Consider the following 23,222-nt stretch of genomic DNA (forward strand, 5'->3'; position numbering starts at 1 on the left):
AAATAAGTAGGTGCAAGGAAAGATAGGCATCTAGTGTTTAATTATATAATGAGTAAATTATGTAATGAATAAATTATGGAAACTTCAATTGTAGCTGGTGTGTAATTCAACTGAGGTAAATCTTACCAAATTGCTCCTTTTCTAATGAGCAAAAGCATTTTTTTTTTTTCCTGGCAAAAAGCTCAAACACAATTTCTCTTTTCTTTTTCTTTCCTTTCCTTTCCTTTCCTTTTCTCCTTCTCTTTCCTTTTCTTTTCAGGCCCATAATAAGCATCTTTCTTCAAAATGGTTTCCATGATTGGGCTAGAAGGTCTGTGGTTACTTTTTCTATCATTTTGCGATTACACTACATTTGCCAAACATATATTGTGTAATTAAAGATGGGCTGCTTCTTGAGTTCTCTAGAAATGTTTCAACACTAAAGGCCCCAGTGGTCTTTCAAAATGTTTGCTTAATTGATGCAAAAGAAATAGTGGAACCATTGTTAGGGTAATCAGTGAAAAGTCATTTACATGAAGGGACCGTGGTGTAGTGGGAGAAGAAATCCGGGCTCAGTATAATTCATTCTGGGCCCCTTGTGCCCACACAAAAGATTTACCTTTGGGAGGCTAAGTTCCCAAGCCCCCAATTTTTAGAGAGTGAATCCAAACTAAAGAACCTCTAAATCTTTTATCAACTCACAAAATAACACAATGTTAGAAGCACAAATTAGAAGGGCTTCTACAAGCTTTAACATCTGTATTTGGGACTCAATGCAAAGAAAAGATGCTAGAAAATAAACCCTCAGGACAAATGGAGCCCAATCTGGGTTTTCAAATATAATTGTGGCCACACTGAATGCTGTTTTAGGAAAAATAAATTTATTTTTAAATTGGAAAACTTTATTTGACAGCAGATCATGTCCGGTTTTAATCCTCTTTAAAAAAAGTCACGCGAAAAATATAATTTATTTGGCTACATTACTGTCTCAAAAAGCAAAGCATAAAGGTAAGCTACCTTTCACATTCTCTGATTTCTATTTTAAATCCTAAGTCTTTTTGAGGAAGACATAGTAGGCTCCACATTTAAATAAAAGCCATAATTGGTTTATAAATACAAAAAAATCATACTTTTTTTTTAACAAGGGTGGGGTTTATTTTGGCATTCTGTGCCAAATGCATGCAGTTGAACTGAGTCCAGTTGGTCCTTAATTTTTGCCATCTTACAAAATTTGAGGTTCATTCAAAACAAGGGATACATCTGTTTTCATCAGCTGTTTCTTGACTTTTATTACTGGGACTTATTTTTTTAAATTGTTTTGCCTAGATGGTATTGTTTTACTAGGCATGATTTATTACTCTCCCATGTGCCCACGGAAACTGTGTGTTCCTAAAATAATGCAAACTGAATCAAAAACAAGAAGAAAAAGATGGGAACTTATTTCATTTACATTGGATTAAATAATCATTTAGAATGTGTGAATACATTTTACATTGCAACAGAGTTTTTACTTATCAATGGCAACAAAAATATGTCCAACTACTCCAAGCTGATATACAGAAAAATTGGGGCATGATTAGAGAACAAAAAGAAGAACTGATGAATATGACTTTTTGGAATGCTATTTAAAAAATCAGCTCAAAAAGTTAAAAACCCAAAAAAACAAAAATAAAACAAAACAAATCAGCTCAAAAATTGGAGGATTATCTAACAGAACATTAACAATGTTTTATTTATTTATTCCCTACTTTGTTCCACAAAAGAAGATTTCAAGCAGCTTGCCTTTTCAATATTCTGTTAAAAAATTTATCAAATCTTAGCTTTTGATATTTATAAACTAATGACATTTAATGCCTACTTACTGTGCAAGTATTTTGCATACATTTTTATCCTAGTTTTTAAGATATGCTAGAAGAGCATATTTTTGGGTAACATAACTTTTAAAGAGTAAAATTTATTAGTTGTACATTTAGCTTGGCATTTATAGATAACTGGATAGCTTGACCATTACTGCTTGGCCTACTTCAATAACAGTAACTTTTTGTGGGGTTGGAAATGGTAAAATAGTAAAATATTTTTACTTTAGACACAGGAAAGTATTGGAAAAGACTGGATAATAATTGCCAAGAGAAAAAGATCTAGATAACTCTAGATAATGAGCTAAAACTTGGTTCAGATCACTAAGAAAATCTTAAATTATGCAGTGTTTTTATTTAAGAGTGTAACATTTTTAAAAAGGGAAACAGACTTTTTCAGTAGAATGTAGAGCATATTTTACTTCTAGGTCAACTTTTTTTTGTAGGTTAACGATACAGTGGCCCATATTTGCTGATACTGAGCTGATACTGGGGTTTTGGACATTTCTAGAACTTCCAAACCTTTGTCAATTCACAAAAGGGGTTAATTGGGGAAAATCGAGGACATACAGTGCTTCTGAGACAGCTTGTTTTAGGTTTTGTGATAATTCAAATACGTCGGCATTTGCATTTACAATTTTTGACACTCAGGAAATAATGGGTAACATTTATTTAGCATTCCACATGCCAAGTATTGTTCTGAATGCTTTGTTTTTAACTTCTTGAATCCTCGTAGCCATTGGATGGGGCAGGCACTGCTTACTAATCTGTTTTATAAGCCAAGCCATGGAGCGTTTGCCCGAGGTCCATGAGTGGCCACCACAGTGCCAAGCTTCAAACTCAGGAAGGAGCTCCTGAGCCCACTCTGTGAGCACCACAGTACCTACCGCAAGGCCTGCTCGGACGAATGAGCGTGGAGGGGAGGGCCTTATGTGGTCCTGCCCCCTTTCTGTTCCCTGACAGTGGGGTTTGCTCTGTGAATACTTATCCAAAGAAAATCTTTCACATTTAATGACAATTTGAACAGCCAGTACTCTTCTTATTTGCTTTGCTGGTCTTTTACTTGTCATTTCCATTTTCCATGAAGGAAAGAAAGCTTCTGGAAAGCCAAATACTTAATGAGTCCTTTTTTTCAAGAGATTTTATGCAGTGGAACAATTTAGGTTGTAGCTCGAAGGTATCTCAGAAACAGCTATGAATCTCCAGGAGGGGACCGAGCAGGGGCTAGAATGAAGAAATGTAACACGCTGCTCAGACAGACAGACCAGCTGAATCTAACAGAAAACCAAAGCAAACGGGTCTCTTGTGACATTTTTTATTTTCTAAAAGGGGGATTATAAACTCATCAGTGAATAGAACATTTGGAATTTCTTCTTAAAGGTTAATTTTCAAATTCTGAGTAGGAAACAGAGTAGGAGATACGGAAAATCTTCCAGTACAATAGGACAAAGAACCATACACTGTCAGCAAGTGCAACTTTACCTGCTCCAGAGTGATTCCAACTGATTAAAATTTTTTCTCATAAATGAGTTACGATTCTCATTCACTCCATGGTGCAGTATGCCAAACCAAATGGATCCATCCCCCTGTTTTAAAATGGCATTTTTCTAACATTGTTTTTTCCCCTTTTATGTGGAGAAGCAAGCAAGCAAGAAAGAAGGATTTCAGAATTGGTCAATGTTACCCATATTTTCGTCTTCCTCTATAAAAAACCGAGTGGTATGCAGAAAGCAAATGGCGGTCTTCAATCTGCACACCTGAGTTGGGTCACATACACAAAACGATCTATAATGGGCAGGAGGATTAATATGTGGTGAAAAACGGAGGTCAAATGGATTTAGATGTGTAGTGACTTGCTACTTACAGAAAACTGCAATTAGTTTAAAGGCAATAAAAGAATCTGCCGATAGTGGAAAGTACAACGAAAGACAAGCTGGGAGATGTGCTGGAGACCAAACTCAGCCTGACCTTAGTAAAGGTGAACTTGCATTTCTCCAGGCATAACCGCAATGGCTTATGGAAGGTCACGTGTTAACAACTTAAAATGTCTTTCAACTCTGACCAACCAAGGTAAAAGCAGATATTTCCTTTTATAGGAGATCCACAAAGATCTGAGATCAATTGATGGATTTTCCTACCAACCTACAACCCATTTTCCTCCCTTTCTTCCTACCTTCCTTCCCTTTTGCCTTCCTTCCTTCCATCTTCCTCATTGATTTCATATTTGTGAATTCCCCTACCAGTAAGATGTGTTTGTAACCCCAGATCAATACTCAAGGTGTTCCTGAGGTCATCCACAGACATGCACAGAACAGCCAAAAATTTGAGCCACCCAACCCACAGCTTTCCAGGTGAGGTGGAACAGGGTGCTGCTTTGCCTCTTGTTACAGCTCTTATACTGTAAATAAGTGTCTGTTCTTTTCACGGTCTATTTAGTGCCACATTTTCCCTCATCTTTGTGTTTCTTGCGATTGATTTTGCTGTTTAAAATGTCGCACAAGTGTAGCGCTAATGTTTCCAAGTATAAGAAGGCTGTGAGGTGCCTTATGGAGAAAATGCATGTGTTACCATAAGCTTCACCCAAGCATGGGTTACAGTGCTGTTGGCTGGGAGTTCAATTTAAATGAATTAATGATACATAGTACGATGTCTTTAACACACATGAAACAAGGCTATGGACTCCTCAGTTGTTGAAGATGTACGACCAGAGGCTTGTGACAACATCACCCCATATTTCCCCTAGAAACGGTGCTTCTGTATTTGCTAATTCAGTGTTCCTACTGACTTTGTAGAACATAATCACCTTGAATAATAATAATTGTGTGTATACACAGACACACACAGATACACACACGGAGGTCTATACAGTGATAAATCATTGTATCGCCAACAACGGAAGTCTGTAGACTCACAGAACCCTCTGAGCTGAAATAATTTCCCACCTTCTCACAGACTGCAGCATAAGGTGACCAACTGTGTCAATTTGCCCATTTGCCTTTGACTGAGGGGTGGTGTCCCAGGATGAGGGACTTTCAAATGCTGCAGCTGGGAAAATCCCAGGACAAACTGGAAAGAGTTAGACCCCTACTCTGGAATTTCTCAAAGCCAAAGAATTAGGGTTGGGGGAGGGGGCAGTGGAATCCTTCAGTTCTTGTTCTGGAGCTAGTAGTGCCACCATTATTAGGAAAGAGACTCATAAAATACATATACCCAAGCCATTAAGTGCCCCGGGCCCCGCTCATGCTTCTAAGGGTTCATGAGCAAAACTTGGGGCCTCTCTGGCAAAGCTTTATTGAGAAAGCATTGATAATAAGTTCATTTGATCTATATTTTTAATGGCCCTTGTGTCTCTTCGGTGTGTACAGACTTCACAGTTGAGCTGTGAAGAAATATAATGATGACCCAATAAATAAGCAAAAATAACAGATGCCTAAGAAATTAAATATTTTTATTCAGGCACCTAAATATTTTTTTTTAATATATTCTTTTCCATGACTTTTTGTACGTTGATAAATGGTAGAGGAGAAAAAGTGTGGATTTTAGGATTTAATCTACATTTCCTAAATCAACAAACTTTTCAGAGATTTGTGTCTATACAGTCTGGTGATTCTCAACCCTGACTGCACATTAGGAATTATCTGGGAGGTTTCAAGAACTCCTATGCCTGGACTCCACCCATTACAATGAATTTAAATAAGAATGGGGCGTGGGGGGGCTTGCTGGGCATTAGAATTGTTCTAAAAAGCTTCTCAGGTCCCCTAGTGTGCAGCCTGAGCTGAGGAGCACTCACAAGGAAGACGGTGTTGAGAAAAGGTGTGGGAGCTTCCAGGTTCAGCAGAGAACACTATGATCAGCTGGTGGGGTCTGCAGCAGATGGGACACAGGGACGGTTAGGGCGCCCGGGGCCGGGGGCTGTATTACAAACCATCGTTGTCAGTCCAGGTGAAGTGGAAACATTCAAACTCTGCAATCAGGCGGCTCTTGATTCTCTCCTGGCTCCGCCACCATGGCCCTCTTACCTGGGTAACGTCGGTCAGGTGATTAGCCCTCTTGTCATCAGAATCCTCATCCCAGAGAGCCCCTGTGCAAGATCTGTTGTGCGGATGGAGGCAGCACGTGCCGAGGACCTGGCACACGGGGGGTGCTTAATAGAGGGAAACGATCGGCATCTTCGCGGGCACCCACATTTTCATTTTTGGCCACTTTCTGAGTTGCATTCTCTTATCCTGACAAAGAATACCAGAGGAGCTTTATGGGATGGGAGTAGCAGTATTTTTAAAACAAAAATGAATAACTGATAAAAAATGAATGGTATGGCCAAGGCAATTTTGTAAGCACATGATCCAGCTCAGGGTTCAGCAGATTAGTGCCTGTGGCCAAGTCTAACCAGGCCCGTTCGTTTACTTGTTGCCTGTGGCTGTTTTCCCACGATGGAGATCATATGGCCCCTAAAGCCAAAAATATTTACTATCAGGTCCTTTACAGAAAAAGCGTGCTGACCCTCAACCCTAGTTCATCAGTTCTCAGTGTGATCCCTCAGGGGGTCTGTGAGGTCAAAGTTATTTTCACAGTAACACTCACACATCATTGACCTTTTGCGTTGCGTTGGCATTGGTGCTGGAAGGACGGAAGCGACGGTGGCTAAAGCTAATGCCTCAGCGCCCATCCAGACAATGGCCCCACAATGCACTCTGTGTCCTTTCCCGCCACACATTTGCAGGAAAAAGCAAACAAAAGCCAATTTTACTTAACTCTGGGTTTCTTAGCTTTGGCACCATTGACATTTTGAGCCAGACAACTCTTGGTTGTGGGGGGCCGTCCTGTGCCTTGTTGGATGTTTATCAGCTTCTCCGGCCTCCACTCACTCCATACTACCAGCCCTTTCTCCCATTCCCCAGCTGTGACGACCCAAAGTGTCTGTCGCGAGACACTTTTTTTTTTTTAATTTTTCAGTTTCAACTTAATATATGTGACAATATATGGCATATTTGAGTAGCTATAACTCAGATAAACAAAAATTCTTTGGGGTCTTTTATCATTTTTAACTGAGTAAGGAGGTTCAGAGACCAAAAAGTTTGAGATCTGCTGCCTTATTTTATATTCACTGAGTATTTATGATGGTTATATCACCAAATCAAAAATAACGAAGTGATGTAAAACACGATGTAGAAACAAAAAGTACAAAAATATGTGTGTGGGTGGGTTTGGGTTTTTTGATGGGAGGGACTGCAGGTATCTCCAGTGACTACACAGCTTTAGAGACGAAAGGCATGTGTGACCTTAGGCAAGTTAGTCTTCTATTTGTGCCTCAGTTTCTTCCTTATAAAATAGCAGTGATCACAGTACTCACCTCGGAGTATTATTGAGAGGATTACATGAATAAACACATAAAAAGTGTGTAGAATAGGCTTGGCACTTAGATTAAGTGTACTCTGTGGGTCAGCTATTATTATTTTTACAATAAATAATTTGTCAGAAGAGATGAGGTCAGGCCTGCAATTAGGACATACAGGTGCTGCTGACCTTACCCCCAGCGGAGTGATGGAAAGCAGAAAAAATGAAATCACTGGCTCCCCAGAGAGAAAATATCGCGGAGCCGAGAAAGAAATCAGAATCTCCTAACCCCCTTCTTACCCTAACACCACACTTTCTAATCCAAAATCACATCTGTTACCCCCGTAAGGTACATGGACGTGCTCCAAGGTTTCAAAACAAACGATGTGGGGTTGGCTTGGTTTCATATGTTAGCTCCAGAGCAGTTATAATTTTTCTTGTTCCCGCACTGTGATGAATTTTCCCTTCAGCTCAGTTTGGCTGCCAGAAAATCAGCCAGGATTGTGTTGGTTTCAACAGATACCCATTCAGTCACTCTCACCTTTAGGAAGACACAGGCTTTAAAGAATGGGCTGTCTGAGTTTTATAGTGAGAAGAATCCTTAATAAAACCATAGGGACACTTCTTGGATAAGCAAATGAAATATTTGTGACATAGCTTGAAAAAAATGCTAAAAATGAACCTGATTCTGAAGGTGAGGAAGGAAGGGACTTGAAATTTGACATTATGTTCTCATATCTTCCATCTCCCTGTATCCAGCAGGACAAGTTCTACTGTAATTGTTTTCTGTGGCCACTGAGAATGTCGAGTGTAGACTCTAAAACCCAGTTAAATCGGAGCATCACTGTCTCTGTGAGATCTGACTGCCCCACACTATTTAATGTTGACGCCCCCCCATGGGACACCCCAACCCGCTACGTTTTTCTTTGAGGCGTATTTCGTCATCCAACACATTATATGTTTTATATAAGTATTTTGTTTACTATCTGCTCACCGCATTGCGATGCCGGAGGCTTTTATCCTTTTCCTTCAGTAACGTGTTCCTGGCTTCTGAAACAGAGCCTGGCACAGGGTAGGGACCCCCACATTCAGCTTTTGCTTTCAAACAGGGAATGGGAAATGTCCCTGTGATGCCTTGCATACTGTGAAGTCACACATGGAGACCTTGCATGAATGAAAGCATCTATGTTTTACAAAAAAACCTATTAGACTCCAGAGCATTTAACTGTCACTCTGCAACCTGCCAACTGTAGGAGCCAAAATATAAAGTGAGCTGTCAGGAACTTGTTCCAATGGTCTCTATTTTTTAGTCTTCTAATATTCTCACCCCTCAATGAATAAATGTCTCTTCAATTAGATGTCTCGCTCACAAAGTGAACCTCTTCCCATACACCCAGATGGAGCACTTTGACTTAGTGGTTCTTTAAAAATAATTATGAAGGGATTGATTGGCAGCTGCCTCCAGATCCCCAAGAGATGTGTTCCAGTACAATTGCACATGAAATCTTTGAAAACCTAGTTAAGTATTAAAGACTAGGGAACTTCACTGCTTAAATCTGTTCAGTAATAAATATTTCTTGTAAAGCACAAAATTCCTTTGCAACTACATATTTTATTTGTAAAGTCATATTTTGGCATATAAGTTTCATTTAAATTAGTGAATCAAGATTCATACGCTGGGTGTAGACTCTACAGGCTCAATTCTCTGCCAGGCTGGTGATTGATGTTGAGAAATAACCCCTTCAGGAGACTCGACTGGTATACATAACCATTAGGGAATTATGAATGGAAAGGGGGGATTGCAAGTCCCTCCGAGGCAGAGTCCACCTCTTATTCACCTTTGTCATCTAGAATCTAGCACAAGCATGTTTTAGGGATGCGATACCTACCTGGTGATTAAATTAAAGCATGAATACACAAATGATCAAATGCAATCAAGTACTCATGAGACTTTTTAAAAGTCTATAATGCAATGAAAATTTGGACCGCAAAGGTCATTAGGAATGGCTTTATGGAGGAGATAGGGTGGGAGTTATGTCTGGAAAGAAATTAGGGCTTCAAGTGCTACAACGGGTCAAAGGGAATATCTAGCTAGAAAAGTAATTTAGACCTATACACCTATCCATCAAAATGATTTTGAACATCAACATCTAGCATATATTTATTTATAATTATATGTATATTCTACTACATTACCATAATGAACAGTTTTTAAATACATTTAAAAAATAGGATTCTAAAGGAAGAATTAAAGATGAAATAAGCAATATTTTAAATTATCTTTATTAATTGTATATCATTATTTATATTGCATACAGATCATTATTTATATTGGGCATGGTCCAATTATCCTTTGATAATTTTGAATTTTTGGCTAACTTCCAGTCATGTTGGATGAAATCATGGTGCCTCCTGGCTCATGAAGATATAGATATAGGAGACCTATATCTAGACGTTTACTTGTTACTCATTCATGCCTGCATTGTTCATATTGTCCTTTATCTTCCATTTCTCTGAAGGAACCTATTTAACCTACTTGTGAGCATTAACTTGGTCAAAGGTAGATAATATGGTCCACTCACTTGACCAGGCACATGGAATCTGTAACATGTTGAATGATGCTTAAAACGAAGAAACAAGTGAGAATACCCTGTGGAGAGGAGGTAAACCTTGCACACCATGGCCCTGTCTGACAGAAGGATGGATCAAGGGGGCCACTGACCAGCCGCATCCTTGCAGGCAGAGTTATTGAGTCATAGTCATGGAGACTGGCCTGAGGAGGACACAAAATTGGGAAGAGTAGATGCCTGGGGTCAGATCTCTAATGGTAGTTGAGAGGTTATGACCTGACAAGATAGGCATATGAGACTGTGTATTTTTAAGAAAGGAATAATGGGGGAAAGGTTTTCATTTAAAAAAAAAAAAAGGTTCTAAAAATCAGGAGAAAAGTTAAACTCTCAAGCCATTTCAGAGGGACCGTGAATGAGACATTATTTAGCTTTCCCCAGCTCTCCCAGTTCCCCATAGAATTGTCATCTGTTGGTCAGGGGACTATGTTTTTCTTTTAAAACACAGATTTTTGTTTTTCATTATTCTTTTGTTCCCCTCCAGCTTTAATTGATGTGTAATTGACTAGTACAATCTTAAGATATTTAAAAAGTACAATGTGGTGATTTGATACACATATTCATCACAGGATGATTCCTCTACATTGAGTTGGTTGATGTATCCATCACCACACATATTTACCTTTTCTGGGCAGTGGGGGCGAATGGGGAGGGGTGCTGCAGGTAAACGAGAACATTTAAGTTCTCCTCTCAGCAAATTTCAATCATACAATACAGTGTTATCAACTATAGTCACCATGTTATACGTGGCCTTATGCAACTTACAGCTGACAGTAAGCTTGTACCCTTTGCACAGCCTCTCTTTATTTCTCCCACCCATCCCTGTCCCCTAGTCCCTGTTTATATGAGATCAACTTTAACTTTTTTTTTTTTTTTAGTTTCCACATATAGATGATACCACAAGGTACTTATCTTTCTCTGTCTGGCTCATTTCACTTAGCTTAATCCTCTAGGTTCATCCATGTTGTTGCAAACGACAAGATTTCCTTCTCTTTTTTTGTGACATAATTGTGGATGAGTAGTATTCTAATGGAATACTACATTTTCTTTGTCCATTCATCCTTTTATGGACACATTGGCAGTTTCCATGTCTTGGCTAGTATGAACAATGCCACTATGAACATGGCAGTGAAGAAATCTCTTTGGGATGATTTTGTTCCCTTTGGATAAATATCTCTAAGTAGGATTGCTGGCCATATGGTAGTTATATTTTTTCATTTCTTGAGGAACCTCCATACTGTTTCCCATTGTGGCTGCACCAATTTACGTTCCCACCAACAGTGCACACTGTTTTTCATCGTTCTTGTCAGGAGAGAGCCAGAAGCTGCCTGCCATTCCTGGTGAGTCAGTTGGCCAACATGGAACATTCGTTTCATCATATTCTCCTGCTGGAGATCAAGAGCATCACCGATACTTTCTCCTCCATCCTGGGCCCTCAAAGCAGAGATATCTTCCGCATGAGCAACAGCTTCACCACTGTTGCCAGGCTCCTAACCCAACAACTGGAAACTGCCAAGGCCAGGAGCAGCAGGTAAGCAGGAGTTCCTGTGTACCTCAGGGGTGTCATAAACCCATGGAGGTGTAGTGCAGACAGTAGGCACTCAACTCCCCAAAGAAAACCAAACCCACTATCTCAGTGCAGAGTAACCTCAGAATAAATTATGGCATTTGCCAGAATTTTTTCTAAATCAGTGAAATCCAGAATGTAACCAAAAAATTTCTAAAAAGTGCACAAAATGTGATAAAGGAATAAGAAGTGGTACAAATCATGCTTATATCCCTCACTTATTTAGTCAACAAGCGCTTAGCAATTGCTTACTCTGTATCAGGAATTCTGCTAGCAGCTAGACATAGAGAGGGAGAAAAAACATATTCCTTGTACCCAAAGAGCCCACTGTCTAATAGAGGCAATAAATTACTTGAGTGGGTAATTAGAGAAGAGTGTGAAAGTCATGCTTAATCAAGATCCTGCCGAGGAGTCTGGGAATATAGAGGTAGGGATATCTATTTCTGCATGGAATGAAGAGGAATAGGAGACTTAGATCAGGGAAGGTTCTCAGAAGAGATGATATTTTGAACCAAATCCTAGGCTCCCTTCTGGGCAGCAGTGAAAGAGCACAACACTTTCTAGAAACAGACGTCATTTTATATGGGTAGGGTGTGTGTTAGAAGGAGAGCAACACTAGGTAATGCCAGTGAGGCAGTAGGCAGGGACCACATGACGGTGGGCTTGACACCTTCCCAAGGAATCTGGAATTTACTCTATAGGCTCTGAAGAGTCGCGTAGGGGTTCGTACATGACAAAGTATTATTAGAATCCATGTTTCAGGAAACTCACTCTGATTCCAGTAGAGAGAATGTCTCAGGAAGAGGCAGGCTGATGCCAAGTCCAGTGAGGGAAGGCCAGAAGAGTGTCCGTGGGTATTGCCATAGGGAAACTACTGAAGGTTGTGGTGAATGAACTGGAAGTGGTATGGCTGGGAAGAAAACAATACCTGGGGTTGAAGGGAGAGAGTGGATACAGTACCTCAAACTGGCCAAAGTTTGTGGCAGAACTTTGTTTAAAAAAAATAAAGATCATGCAAGACTGAGGGACGGGTTCTATCTTATTTTGCTGTATTTTGAATAGGGAAGCACTTGGAAAGTTTTATAACTCTTAGAAGTCAAAAAACAATTTCAAATATGTGCTCTCACTTGATCCTCATGACCACTCCACAAGGTAAGAAAGGCAGGTGTCATTATTCCCATTTTACCAAAGTAAGAATACAGGGGCCGAGGTGAGTTAAATGTCTTCCCAAGGTGAAACAGTGACTAGGTGACAGAGGACAGACTGAAACCTTATCTTCACACTGTGCACTGCGGGGTGTTCAGTTCTAGAGAAGGGGCAGAGCCCATTTGAGACTAGTGTCAGATTTTGTGAGTTTTGGGGATATCAAATGGTGCATACCATTTCCAGGGTGTGTTAAGGATTCCCAGAACATAAGAAGCCATCTGGACAAAACAGTGAACATTTAATCATCAGGGTCCACTTTATGTCCAGCTTGGCACAGAGTCTGGAGGTTCCAAGGGACCTAAGATACCATCCCTGCCCTCAAGGGACTCACAGTCAGGTATGTGAAGGGGTTTTGGTAGACGTGCATACAACGGCTGTGGAGCATGAGAGATGTACCAACAGCCAGGAAATTATAGCATGTTTTACAGAGAGGGTGAAATTTAAGTTCATCCCATATTTATTGAGCAGCTTCACGGGCCAGGCATTTCTCTAGGTACTAGAGTAAGCTGCAGAGGATGAATGAGAGCTCTTCAGATAAGGGTAGAAAGGATGCTTCAAATAGAGAGAACAGCAGGTGCAAAGTCAGAGGGGTTGAGAGTGTACGACCCAAACTAAGGAAAAGCAATCGATTCCCTGTGGTTGGAGCAAGTGCCTCAGGGCAGGGTGGCGGAGTAAGCCAAAATGTTGGGGCAGAGACAGATTATCAGAGGCTTTTACATGCTGGGTCAGGAAGTGAGGGGTTTGTCTCTTAAGCAATAGGTAGCCTTGGAAAGATTAAGATTTTAATCCAGGGAATGGTCACAGCTCCTAACAGAGTACTTACCGGATAGGCACTTCAGTCTTCGCTGGAGGACCAGGTAAACGAGGAAGAGGCTAAGGACAGAGCACTGAGTAGATGTGGCCGGAGCAGCAGGATGGCAAGAGAGCGACCCGATAGTTTCTATCATTGGATCCTTGACAACAGGCTCTTTCAACTGTGAGGGGTGCTGGGCTAAATCAGGAGCGGAGGACCCAAGAAGTCAGGATATGTCATTTCAATGAGGAGAGCACAAAGTTATGGGTTGCTGATCACCGACAGGAGGTAGGGTGAGAAGAAGGGGACGATTGTGGATAAGACCCAGAGACGCATAGTTTGAGCGACTGAATGCTCGTGGAAGATGATGCTAATAACCATGAAAAGAGGAGCGGGAGGGGAGCCCAAATGGCAGCATGTCTTAGTCCACTACGCACAGAGAATATTATCTAACCAATAGGGTCATCAAAATCAACAATAGCTACTCACCCAAAGAGGACTGCTCACAAGTGCCCTTTTTTCTCTCAACACCGTAGTTTTACTGTATGTTGGCAAATTGAACACCAATAAAAAATAAATTTATTATTAAAAAAAAAACATACAGGGATCCCTGGGTGGCGCAGCGGTTTGGCGCCTGCCTTTGGCCCAGGGCGCGATCCTGGAGACCCGGGATCGAATCCCACATCAGGCTCCCGGTGCATGGAGCCTGCTTCTCCCTCTGCCTGTGTCTCTGCCTCTCTCTCTCTCTCTCTCTCTATCATAAATAAAAAAAAAAAAAAAAAAAAAAAAACATACACACCGTAGTTCTAATCTGTTGTTGGATGGCTCAATATATATAAAGGCCTATAGCTCAGGGTTTCTAATGTTGGTACCATTGAAATTTAGGCTAGTTAATCCTTGCTTATGGGGCTGTTTCTGTGCCTTATAGAATATTTGCCAGAATCCCTGGGTCCTACCTCCCCCTCGGTTGTGGCAACCAAAAATGTATCCAGACATTGCCGAACGTCCCCTGAGAGACAAAAGTCGCTCACAGTTGAGAACTACTGCCATATACGTATGGTATTCAAAAACAGCCTTCTCACAGACCCATGACCTGCCTAGCAACAGCCCAAACACAGCAGTATCCGAGAAACCCAAGGCCAGCGTCATGAAGGGGTGATTTGTCACTTGTGTGCAAGTACGAAGTCACTGTTGACCGATTTTCATGATGTGGTCTTAGCCACTTGGTCTAGAGCCTCTGCCGCAGGTGTCTGGGGCAGCCGTTTTGTATCCTGTGCATGGCCAGCCTGCTTATTTCTTCCTCCAGCGAGGAGCGGCATGTGTATCAGATGTGAAAGCTTAGGCACGTGTTCTGGCCGGTGTCCTGCACGCTCTCTATCGCCTGTACAAGTGCAAAGTTGCAAGAGGCCATTTGGCATCTGCAAGAGCATATATGAGAAAAATATTTGCATAAGGGAAAAACATGTTACACAAGGGTGTTGCGTTGGGCATTCTAACAAGAAAACGGATCCTTAATAAGGAGGCCCAATCTAGTTAGCAACGAACAATTTCCCCCACGAAAAAGAAGAATTTAGGAGCTACGTACCTAGGAGGAAAAAATAAGATTTTACTATTAAAATATTAATCCGAAAATAAAATAAAATAAAATAAAATAAAATAAAATAATAAAATAAAATATGAATCTGTAGGCATGAGAATGCATTTAAGTTTCTCCTCCTTTTATTATTTTTCTGGGGAAAACACATACACAGAGAGAGAAGTCAAACGTGAAGCGATAAAAATGTCACCACTCCCCTCACGTACCGCCACCAGCACCACCATCCCTACTTCGTCAACATTTCTCAATTCAAAATACTCACTTTGCCAGTGTTCAACACTCACTGTCAATCTCCTAATTGACTGTAATTATTCAGTGGGAACCTCAAGATGCTGGTGTAGACAGCCAGCCTTTTGTATTAGCCGTTCATCCTCTCTGGGAGGGTTGCTAAGGCTTCTCTCCCAACATCTTTTTCCTGAATAGCCTTCATTGTGACCACTTAGCTTCAGTCATTTTAATCTGTGTTCCCCAAAGAAGAAAGGTCTACACTTTCGTCTAAAGCACCCAGCAAAGTGTGATCCTTACAATTAGAGGGGAAATGAATAAATGAAGAGAGTTCGAAAGAAAATTAAAGACGATAAAAATCCAAAACAGATGTCATCTAATTTACAAATCTGACATAGCCCAGCAGGCCAGACTTTAGACTTCAGGCCAAAAATACAAGTTTATCAGAAGAAAAAACAATTAGCATCCTAGAGAGAATGAAAACTTGAAGCAGACGGGAGCCTTCCTTGTGCCAAGCCATTCTGAATTAATTGAGTGAGTTTTATTAGATGCACCAGGTAACGCATTTGCGCTTTTCTCGTCCCTGTGTTTTAGAAAAGAATGTGTGTATCTAAACAATAAGCCAACAGGAGCTAAACAACAGGACAGCCAAGCAAAGCATTTAGATACCGAAACTAATTCTGGAGAAGCAAAAAGAGGTAACGGCAGCTGGGGATTAGAAAGGAAGGTGACAAGATCAGGAGAAAGAGCTATACCTTTCCAAATCGCGGGAGCCCTAAGTAGCCTTCTGGGCAGCCGCTAATCCCTGAACCTTATGCCAACCAGGACCCAAGGGAAGCTGGGGAAGGAGAGGGTGGGCTCCTGGCTGAGCATTCACGGGGTCCTCCGACTAGGAGGCACCTTTGCCGTGATGAGGCTCCAGGGAGACTGCTAATCAGGCACCCTCAAATTTGGGGACAGTTTGTCACAGGTGGTCTTAGCAGGTGGTTAGGCTCGGGCCGCAGCTGAGGATGGAAACTGTGAAAAGAAACAGGGGTTGGGGGGGGCACCTGAGTGGCTCAGTCAGTTAAGGATCTGCCTTTGGCTCAGGTCACGATTGTGGGGTCCTGGGATCGAGCCCCGCGTCGGGCTCTGCACTCGCCAAGGAGCCTGCTGCTCCCTCTCCTGCTGCCCTTCCCCACTCTTTCTCTCTCTTTCAAATAAATAAAAATCTTTAATAGAAAAAGAGAAAAAAAAAAATGGGTTGAGGGGATCAATAAGGGAAATGAGAAGAGACAGGAAGAAAGGATGGTCATGGGAAAGGGCCTAGGGAAAGCAGAGGACGAGGAGGAAGGGCACCTGCACGCAGCCCCAATCCCAGGCCCGGGTGGGGTACATGGGTGTCGGGTTTTACGACTCCTTCTGATCCAGCTTTTGAACCCTCGCCAAAGCCATCAAGTCATGGAGGGGGCGGGTGTGGAGTTGCTTTTAAGAAAAGTTTTAGCACAAAGCATGTGGTTTAAGCTTTCCCGAACCTCTGGCTTGGGTAAGTGGGTGGTATGTTCTTGGTTGTTTTGGTGGTAACGGTGGTAGTAGCGGCGAGATTTCGTGTTTAATTCTTTGTTTTTAAGAATCAAGCCCGGAGGTGGGGGTGGGGGAGAATGAAAGGTAAATTTTGGTCAAAACAAAAGGGGAGGTATAAACCTGATTTTGGTATAAATGGCAAGAGATGACACGGTGGAGAGAAGACAGTGGAACCACAGTATGTCAGGGAGGAGGAAGGGAAGACAGAGTGAGCAGGTTATGTTCATAAGGAACGACGCCAGGAAATCTGTCCTCCCTGGAGTGGCCCCACAGTTGTGGTTCATCCTAAATTTCATGCCATAAACATCAAAGAAATGCATCGCGAAGGGAGACCCAGGGATTTGGGTCGGCGCGTGGCCCTAATGTGTAGCCACGCAACACGGCCCGCAAAGACCCTTTTCAAACCTTTTGCTACTCGTGTTCCCGAGGTCCCACCTCGACGTCCCGGGGATCGCATCACAGCCCCTGGAGGCACGGCCCACCTCAACGCGGGGTCGAGGGTGATGGCTTTGTACTGAGTCCATAACAGAAATTGCAGAGAGTGGGGGGGCCAAGCTCTTTACGACTTTGCACAACGGGCTGTCATCTGTAGGCCCGACCACGCCGGTGACCAGCGCCTACCGCTCGGTAGACGTCGTGCCAACGGCTCCCAACTGTGTCGCGTGGTGTAACCCCCACAGCGACGACGTCTTCCCATGAGTATTAGGACTACAGAGGCTTCCCATTCCAGTATGATGGGGTCAACCTCGTAGGCAGGAGGGAATAACGGAGAATTCTCCGCGGAGGGGGGCACGTGACGAGGTGGGCACTGGGTGTTACGCTGTATGTTGGCAAGTGGAACTTCAGTAAAAACAAGCAAATAAATAACAAATAAAGGAGAATTCTCTCTCCGATCCCACTGCCCTCTAGGTCCAAGGGACTTCTGGGAGGGGCAATGGTGCCAATGCCCCGACGTCGGCTCATAGAATTTCCTTTTGTTTCTTCCTTCGGTCCAGTCCAGTAGACTGCAAATGTTAGTGTGGACGAGATCTCCGTGCTCCCAGTACTGCGTGGACGATACAAAGGAAGCTTGCAGAAATGTCAAGGGTCCCTTTCGCCTTCTCCTCCCCAAAGCGATACCTCCCTAAGCCTTATCCCTGTCTTCTAGAACGCCGTCCTCCTCCCTCTTTTCCCTTTGAAGGCTTCCCTTCTCGAAGTCTCCATTCTGAGGTGTTCCCCACCGACCCCTGCCGGCTGCGGCCTTCTCTCCCCTGAGCTCCTACATCCATCCTGCCTTTCCACCCCTCTGCACCCACAGTCCTGCCCTCAAGGGTTAGGGGTCTCCCTGGCTGCCCCTCTGGCCTCCCCCAGACTCGAGACAGCTCATATCCACAGCCTATGCTCCATGGAAGGAAAATAGAGTCTTAAAAACGCTCCTAAGAGTTCCCACTTTTTTTGGGAGGGGGAGGCAAGATGTGTTTATACAAAGAGGAATTGATTCTTTGAGAGCAACTGTTGGCTCAGGGACTATGAGGAGATTCGGGATCGTAATTAGAAACATGTGATGTTCTGGTCAGCGTTGCCCCCTGCTTAGGGAAAGCTGAATGCAATTTTGCCCCACCAAGGTAACCAGAGTTTTAATTAAAAAAAAAAAAAAAAAAAAAAAAAAAAAAACAAGGACATCTCTTCAATCTAGAGAGTTCTACGCTGGTCACTCGTATAAAAAGTGAGTTGTAGCAGCTATTTGCGGCAGTAGCCGTGGCTGTTTGGTGACTCCGTACAGAGGGAAGGGAGGGCCTTGGGGTTTTTCTGCCCCTCTGCTCACCGAGGAGATTAAGCCCGACATGTGGTACCATTTATTTGCCATGTGTTGTTCATTTACTCCACCATTTGTCCTTCCTTAAAGCAGCATTTATGGCGATGCGAAGGTCTTTAAAGGTATTTCAGGAATTCGCTTATCAGCAAGAGATGGAGGTGGGAGACATCATTATCCTCTTTGGAGACAATGAAGCGAGCCCGGGGAGCACGGGGGGCCCCCCCCCGAGGGTGGACCAGGAGGGCTGGAGATGCCCTGCCAAGGGGTGTGGGCAACGCAGCTGCGGCCTAGCCAGGGTCTCCAGGCTCCTCGCCTGCAACACAGAAGTGTTTAAAAACACAAGACACACAAAAGGGAAAAGAGCTTTTCATCAGGCTCCCACGGCTTGGCTTCTTATTGCAAACAAGACAGGAAACACCAGCTTGCGGCCGGGGAGAAGGGAAAAGGGCGCTTGTGGAAGAAGAAGGGAGAGGCCTCGGCCCCTGTGGCCTCTTGCAGGAGAGGTACCCTCCCCCCCCACCTGGGTCCTTCTTGGCGTCCGTCCTGGCTGACCCCTGAGTTCTCTGGTCCTGCCCTTCCGTGAACACCTGTGCAGGCTGGTGAACGGGGTGCCGCCCTCCGTGAAGGTGGCCCGATGACCGCGGGCCCCCTGTTGTGGCGCCTGTGCCCGCAGGATGCTCCTCGGAGACCCAGGGGTGCAAGGGCCCCTCCAGGAGGGCCACCCTGGGTGTCATGGGCTCGCAGGTGGCACGAGCAGGCCCTGACCCTGGCCTGGGGAGGCCACGGCCCGGAGCAGGCCCTGGTGGGCCTCCTGTGGGTCGGTGGAGGCCGTCCTTGTGGCCCGAGAGGGACACCGGGCGGCCTGTCGTGCCGGGCCACCTGCTCTCCGGTGCCCACAGCGTCCTGGCTAAGGCGGGACTTGCCCCCCGCCCGCAGGGTCTGCACCGCCAGAGAGCGGGGCCACCTCGGCTGGGCTGGGCCTCAGGAGCCTCCTGACCCACGGACACCTCGGCCCCAAACCCTCCTGGGGCCTCAAGAAGGAGGCCCAACGGGTGAGAGACTGAGCGACACCTGGGCCGGGCCGAGGCCCCGCGGGGACAAGCAGCAGGGTGGCCAGGGCCTGGGGTCGGGTGGAGGCCCAGGCTCGGCCTCCCGGGCGCAGAGGCTGCCTCCTGGGTCCAGGGGATCGAGCCGCAGCCTTTCGAGAAGGCCCATGTCCCCAGCTCCGTGCCGGGGCGTTCTGACCCACGACATCCACCCGTGTCTCGCTGCACGTTTCAACCCGGAGAGGTGGGGTACGGGCTCTCTGGCCTGGGGCCTTGGGCCGGGAGCACCCACTAAGGAGAACCTAAGCATTTCCTCCTGAGGGGCCACTGGCCGGGGCTCCCCGCCTTTCCCCTCCAGGCCCCACGGTTGGGTTTCCAGGGAGGACCCCCTCTGGGATCCTGTTCCCTACACGTGGCCCCAGCTGGTGATGTTGGCCCAGAAAAAGGGGAGCGTGTGGCTTTTAGGGTCCTTACCCGCGATTCGAAGTGTTCTGATGACGCCACCACCTTCCATCTTCACCTCCCTCGTGGTTTACCGAGTGTGTCAGTCCCCTGTGCCGCAACCAGGTGACAAGGTGTGAGGGTCCCGCACCTCCCGTTAAGGCCGCTGCCCACCCTGGTCCCAGGCTCTGGGCCCCACATCCAGGGGCGCCTGCACCACCGGCCTGGCTAAACGCACAGCGCCTGTACCTGGGCCTCAGGTGAGGACCTCAGGGCTTGGGGGCGACGGGGAAGGCCCTCCCGCCCCCTCCCGGGCTCTGTTCCTTCTCAGCCTGAGCACCTGCGGACCGTGTTGGGTTCGGTGGCTCGGAGCTGGGTCTGCAACAGCCGCCTCCCAGGACTCCGCGGCCCCGCGAGTCCACTGTGGGGGGCAGGTGCTTTGCACGGTTTGCTCATCCTTCCCCGTGTCCCGCTCCGCTCCCGCCGACAGTCCCCTCCTGCGAGGGCTCCTGGCTTTTATTCTAACTGCAGGGAGTTCTCTTGGTCTGCAGTCGCTCAGTTTGTGCTTCTGGAACAGATTGATTGATTGATTGATTGATTGATTGATTGATTGATTTTCAAGGTATTTCTGCACCGCAGTAGTGAGGGGCGCTACCCTGCAGCCCGTACTCCCCAGGGAGCTACAGGGGTAGAAGCTCCTGTCCCCGTGGCTCTGAGCGGAAGCAGCTCCTTCCAGGTTTGCATCATCCATGCAGGCTGCTGCCGCCTTTCGGTGTCACGCGGCCAGGCTGGGCAGCAGCCCCCCGGCTTTTACCATTTGACTTTTTCATGGCCATTCTGTGCGGGCCACACCGTCAAGTCCATGATATAACGCCTTCGGCCGTCGGAGGACACCCTCTCGCGAATCCCATTGTTTTTTTAAAGACTTATTTATTTATTCATTCATGAGACCCAGGCAGAGGGAGAAGCAGGCTCCATGCAGGGCCCGACGTGGGACTCGATCCCGGGTCTCCAGGATCACGCCCTGGGCCGAAGGCGGTGCTAAACCTGCTGAGCCACCCGGGCTGCCCAAGAATCCCATTTTTGTATGACAAAAATGAGACTCAGCTCTATAAAGAGATTTACCACATTACCCGTAACCAGGGGATGAGAGTCACAAACCTTCCCTGTAAGACTACGGTCGGTTCATCTCCCCACAACCATCTCTTTTGAGAACCCTTTAAAAAACCTTGTGTGAATGAAGCGCACCGTCAAGTTATTTCATTTTAGGCAAAGTTGTACCAGCGGCAGGACTGGTCCCTGGAACAGGGCGTCTACTGGCCTCTCAGAGGCAGAAGGGACTACCCAGGCCCCGACGTCCCGTCCTCCTTTCCCTTGGTATTTGAGTAGGGCTGTTCCAGCGCTGCTTACTTCCGACAGTCGCAAAACAGGTGACAGTGCCGTGGGGCTCGCGATCCTCCGTCGTTCCTACAATGACCGATGAGCCGAGAAATTGCTGAAGCGGAAGGATTAGAGCATCCTAAGAATTTAGGGCCCAACGTGGATCTGGTCCCTCATGTTCTCCTACTTCTCTCCAACACCCTTAACCTTGCCGGAGGACGTACGCATTCTGGACGCGGGATCGTAAGCCGAGGTGGTCAGACTTTATTATTTTTCCTTGACTTGAGGAGCCAGGAAGAGAGGCTGCCGGTCTCTCCACCCCAACCAACCTCATAGTCTCATCCTCAGGCTCAGCAAGAGCAGCGAGCGAGCTGCCCAAGGCCTGATTTGTTTCCAAGGGGAGTCCTGCTCACACAAGAGGGAGGTAATTGGGCCTCCCCCTGAGCATCCCTCGAGGTACTTCTGAAAACTTTACTTTGGCAGCAAGACCAGAAACTGTTCAGACTGGAAATCATCTGAGCCTCTTAAATGTGGCGTGTTGAGTTAAAGCCAAGTTAATATTTAGGGGATTACAGAACTCTGACAAAGATTTCTGTAAAACTACCTCTGGAGTTAGAAGTGACAAATGGAAGAGAAATAACAACCCCCTTGCCTGGGCCCAACCCACTGGCCCCCAACTCCACCCCCCACAAGTAAACATACGCAGGACCAATGGTTCCACCAGTGCTTTTGGGTTTGTGATGCATGTCCTTACTCTCCAAGGAAAACAGAGTTGATTCCCAGAAAAGGTGGGGTTTTTTTTGTTTTTTTTTGGTTTTTTTTTTGGTTTTTTTTTTTTTTTTTTTTTGGTTTTGAACAAATTCTCTCCTGTCTTCTTAAACCAAATTTAAAAACTAGGACGAGCGAAGGAGCCATGAATGTTTCGTATAAACTCAAACTTCCGTCTACCATTTCCTGGTCTTTCGACCCTGCTAGACCCAAGGCTTCTTCTAACTCCCTGCCAGCAAAATTCTGTAACAAAACCCGGGTGGATCGATGCCCAGTGACAAAAAGTTCCCTTTGACCCATCTTGTGGCTCTGGCTGCCTTGGTGAGTCTTCATCACCACCCCTGCCCCCTGACTTCTGTGTTACATGAATCTCCAAATCATAAACACAAGGAAGACTGTGTCAGAAGAGAACGACTTTGTGGTGAGAATCCTACGTATTGGAAATGCTCATCAGCTTCATGTAGGGAAGCTTCTCTGGCCCAGACGTTTTATTGTCATGTCTTCACCCTTCTTATTCGGCCTTTTGCAAACCCTTCATTTTCCTCCTCCCCTTGCCCCCTGCTTCTCTACATTTGATATTTACCAAATGACACCCACCCCGCTCCCTACCCCCTACGGGCCAGGAGAAGTGTCCAGTGCCTCATGGGCTTCTGGTAGAACTCAGGAGGTTTTGGGGGCCCAGAGAGCAGGCTAGCTTTAGAAACCAAGGTGGTGTGAGTGCACTTCCACAAACACATCAGGTACCTGTGTGTGTCCAGCACTGTGCCAGGTACAAGGGAATAAAGATGAACGGGGCAGGTCCCCACCCACTGAGCAGCAGGGATTTACCCCATTACCCCAGGGTAGGGTTTAACAAACAGAGGTATGGGCACCCAGTTGAATCTCAGGTCAAGAACAAATAATTTTTTAGTATAATCAGTCTAGTTTAGTATAATACACTTATGGTGTATCCCACTAAGGGTAGAGCTATACTAAAAAAAAAAAAAAAATTGTTGTTGATCTGAAATTCAAATTTGGTTGAGCATCCTGTATCTTACGAGGCAGC

The 23,222-nt window shown here is 45.1% G+C and overlaps 1 protein-coding gene across 4 annotated transcripts in view; it reads left to right on the forward strand.

Annotated features, from left to right (window-relative positions):
- The window catches only part of VEPH1 (ventricular zone expressed PH domain containing 1), a 222,840-nt gene that overhangs the window by 83,324 nt on the left and 116,294 nt on the right, over positions 1-23,222 (forward strand). For 3 of the 4 annotated variants that reach the window (XM_077864580.1, XM_077864579.1, XM_077864581.1), the window contains one exon: positions 11,107-11,327. In XM_077864580.1, the coding sequence (XP_077720706.1) occupies positions 11,107-11,327 (221 nt within the window). Of the gene's footprint in view, positions 1-11,106; positions 11,328-13,399; positions 13,942-23,222 lie in introns of those variants that run through there. The other variant, XM_077864583.1, reaches the window with a different exon arrangement.

This window comes from Canis aureus, chromosome 22 (assembly GCF_053574225.1).
Source record: "Canis aureus isolate CA01 chromosome 22, VMU_Caureus_v.1.0, whole genome shotgun sequence".
Classification (NCBI taxonomy): domain Eukaryota; kingdom Metazoa; phylum Chordata; class Mammalia; order Carnivora; family Canidae; genus Canis; species Canis aureus.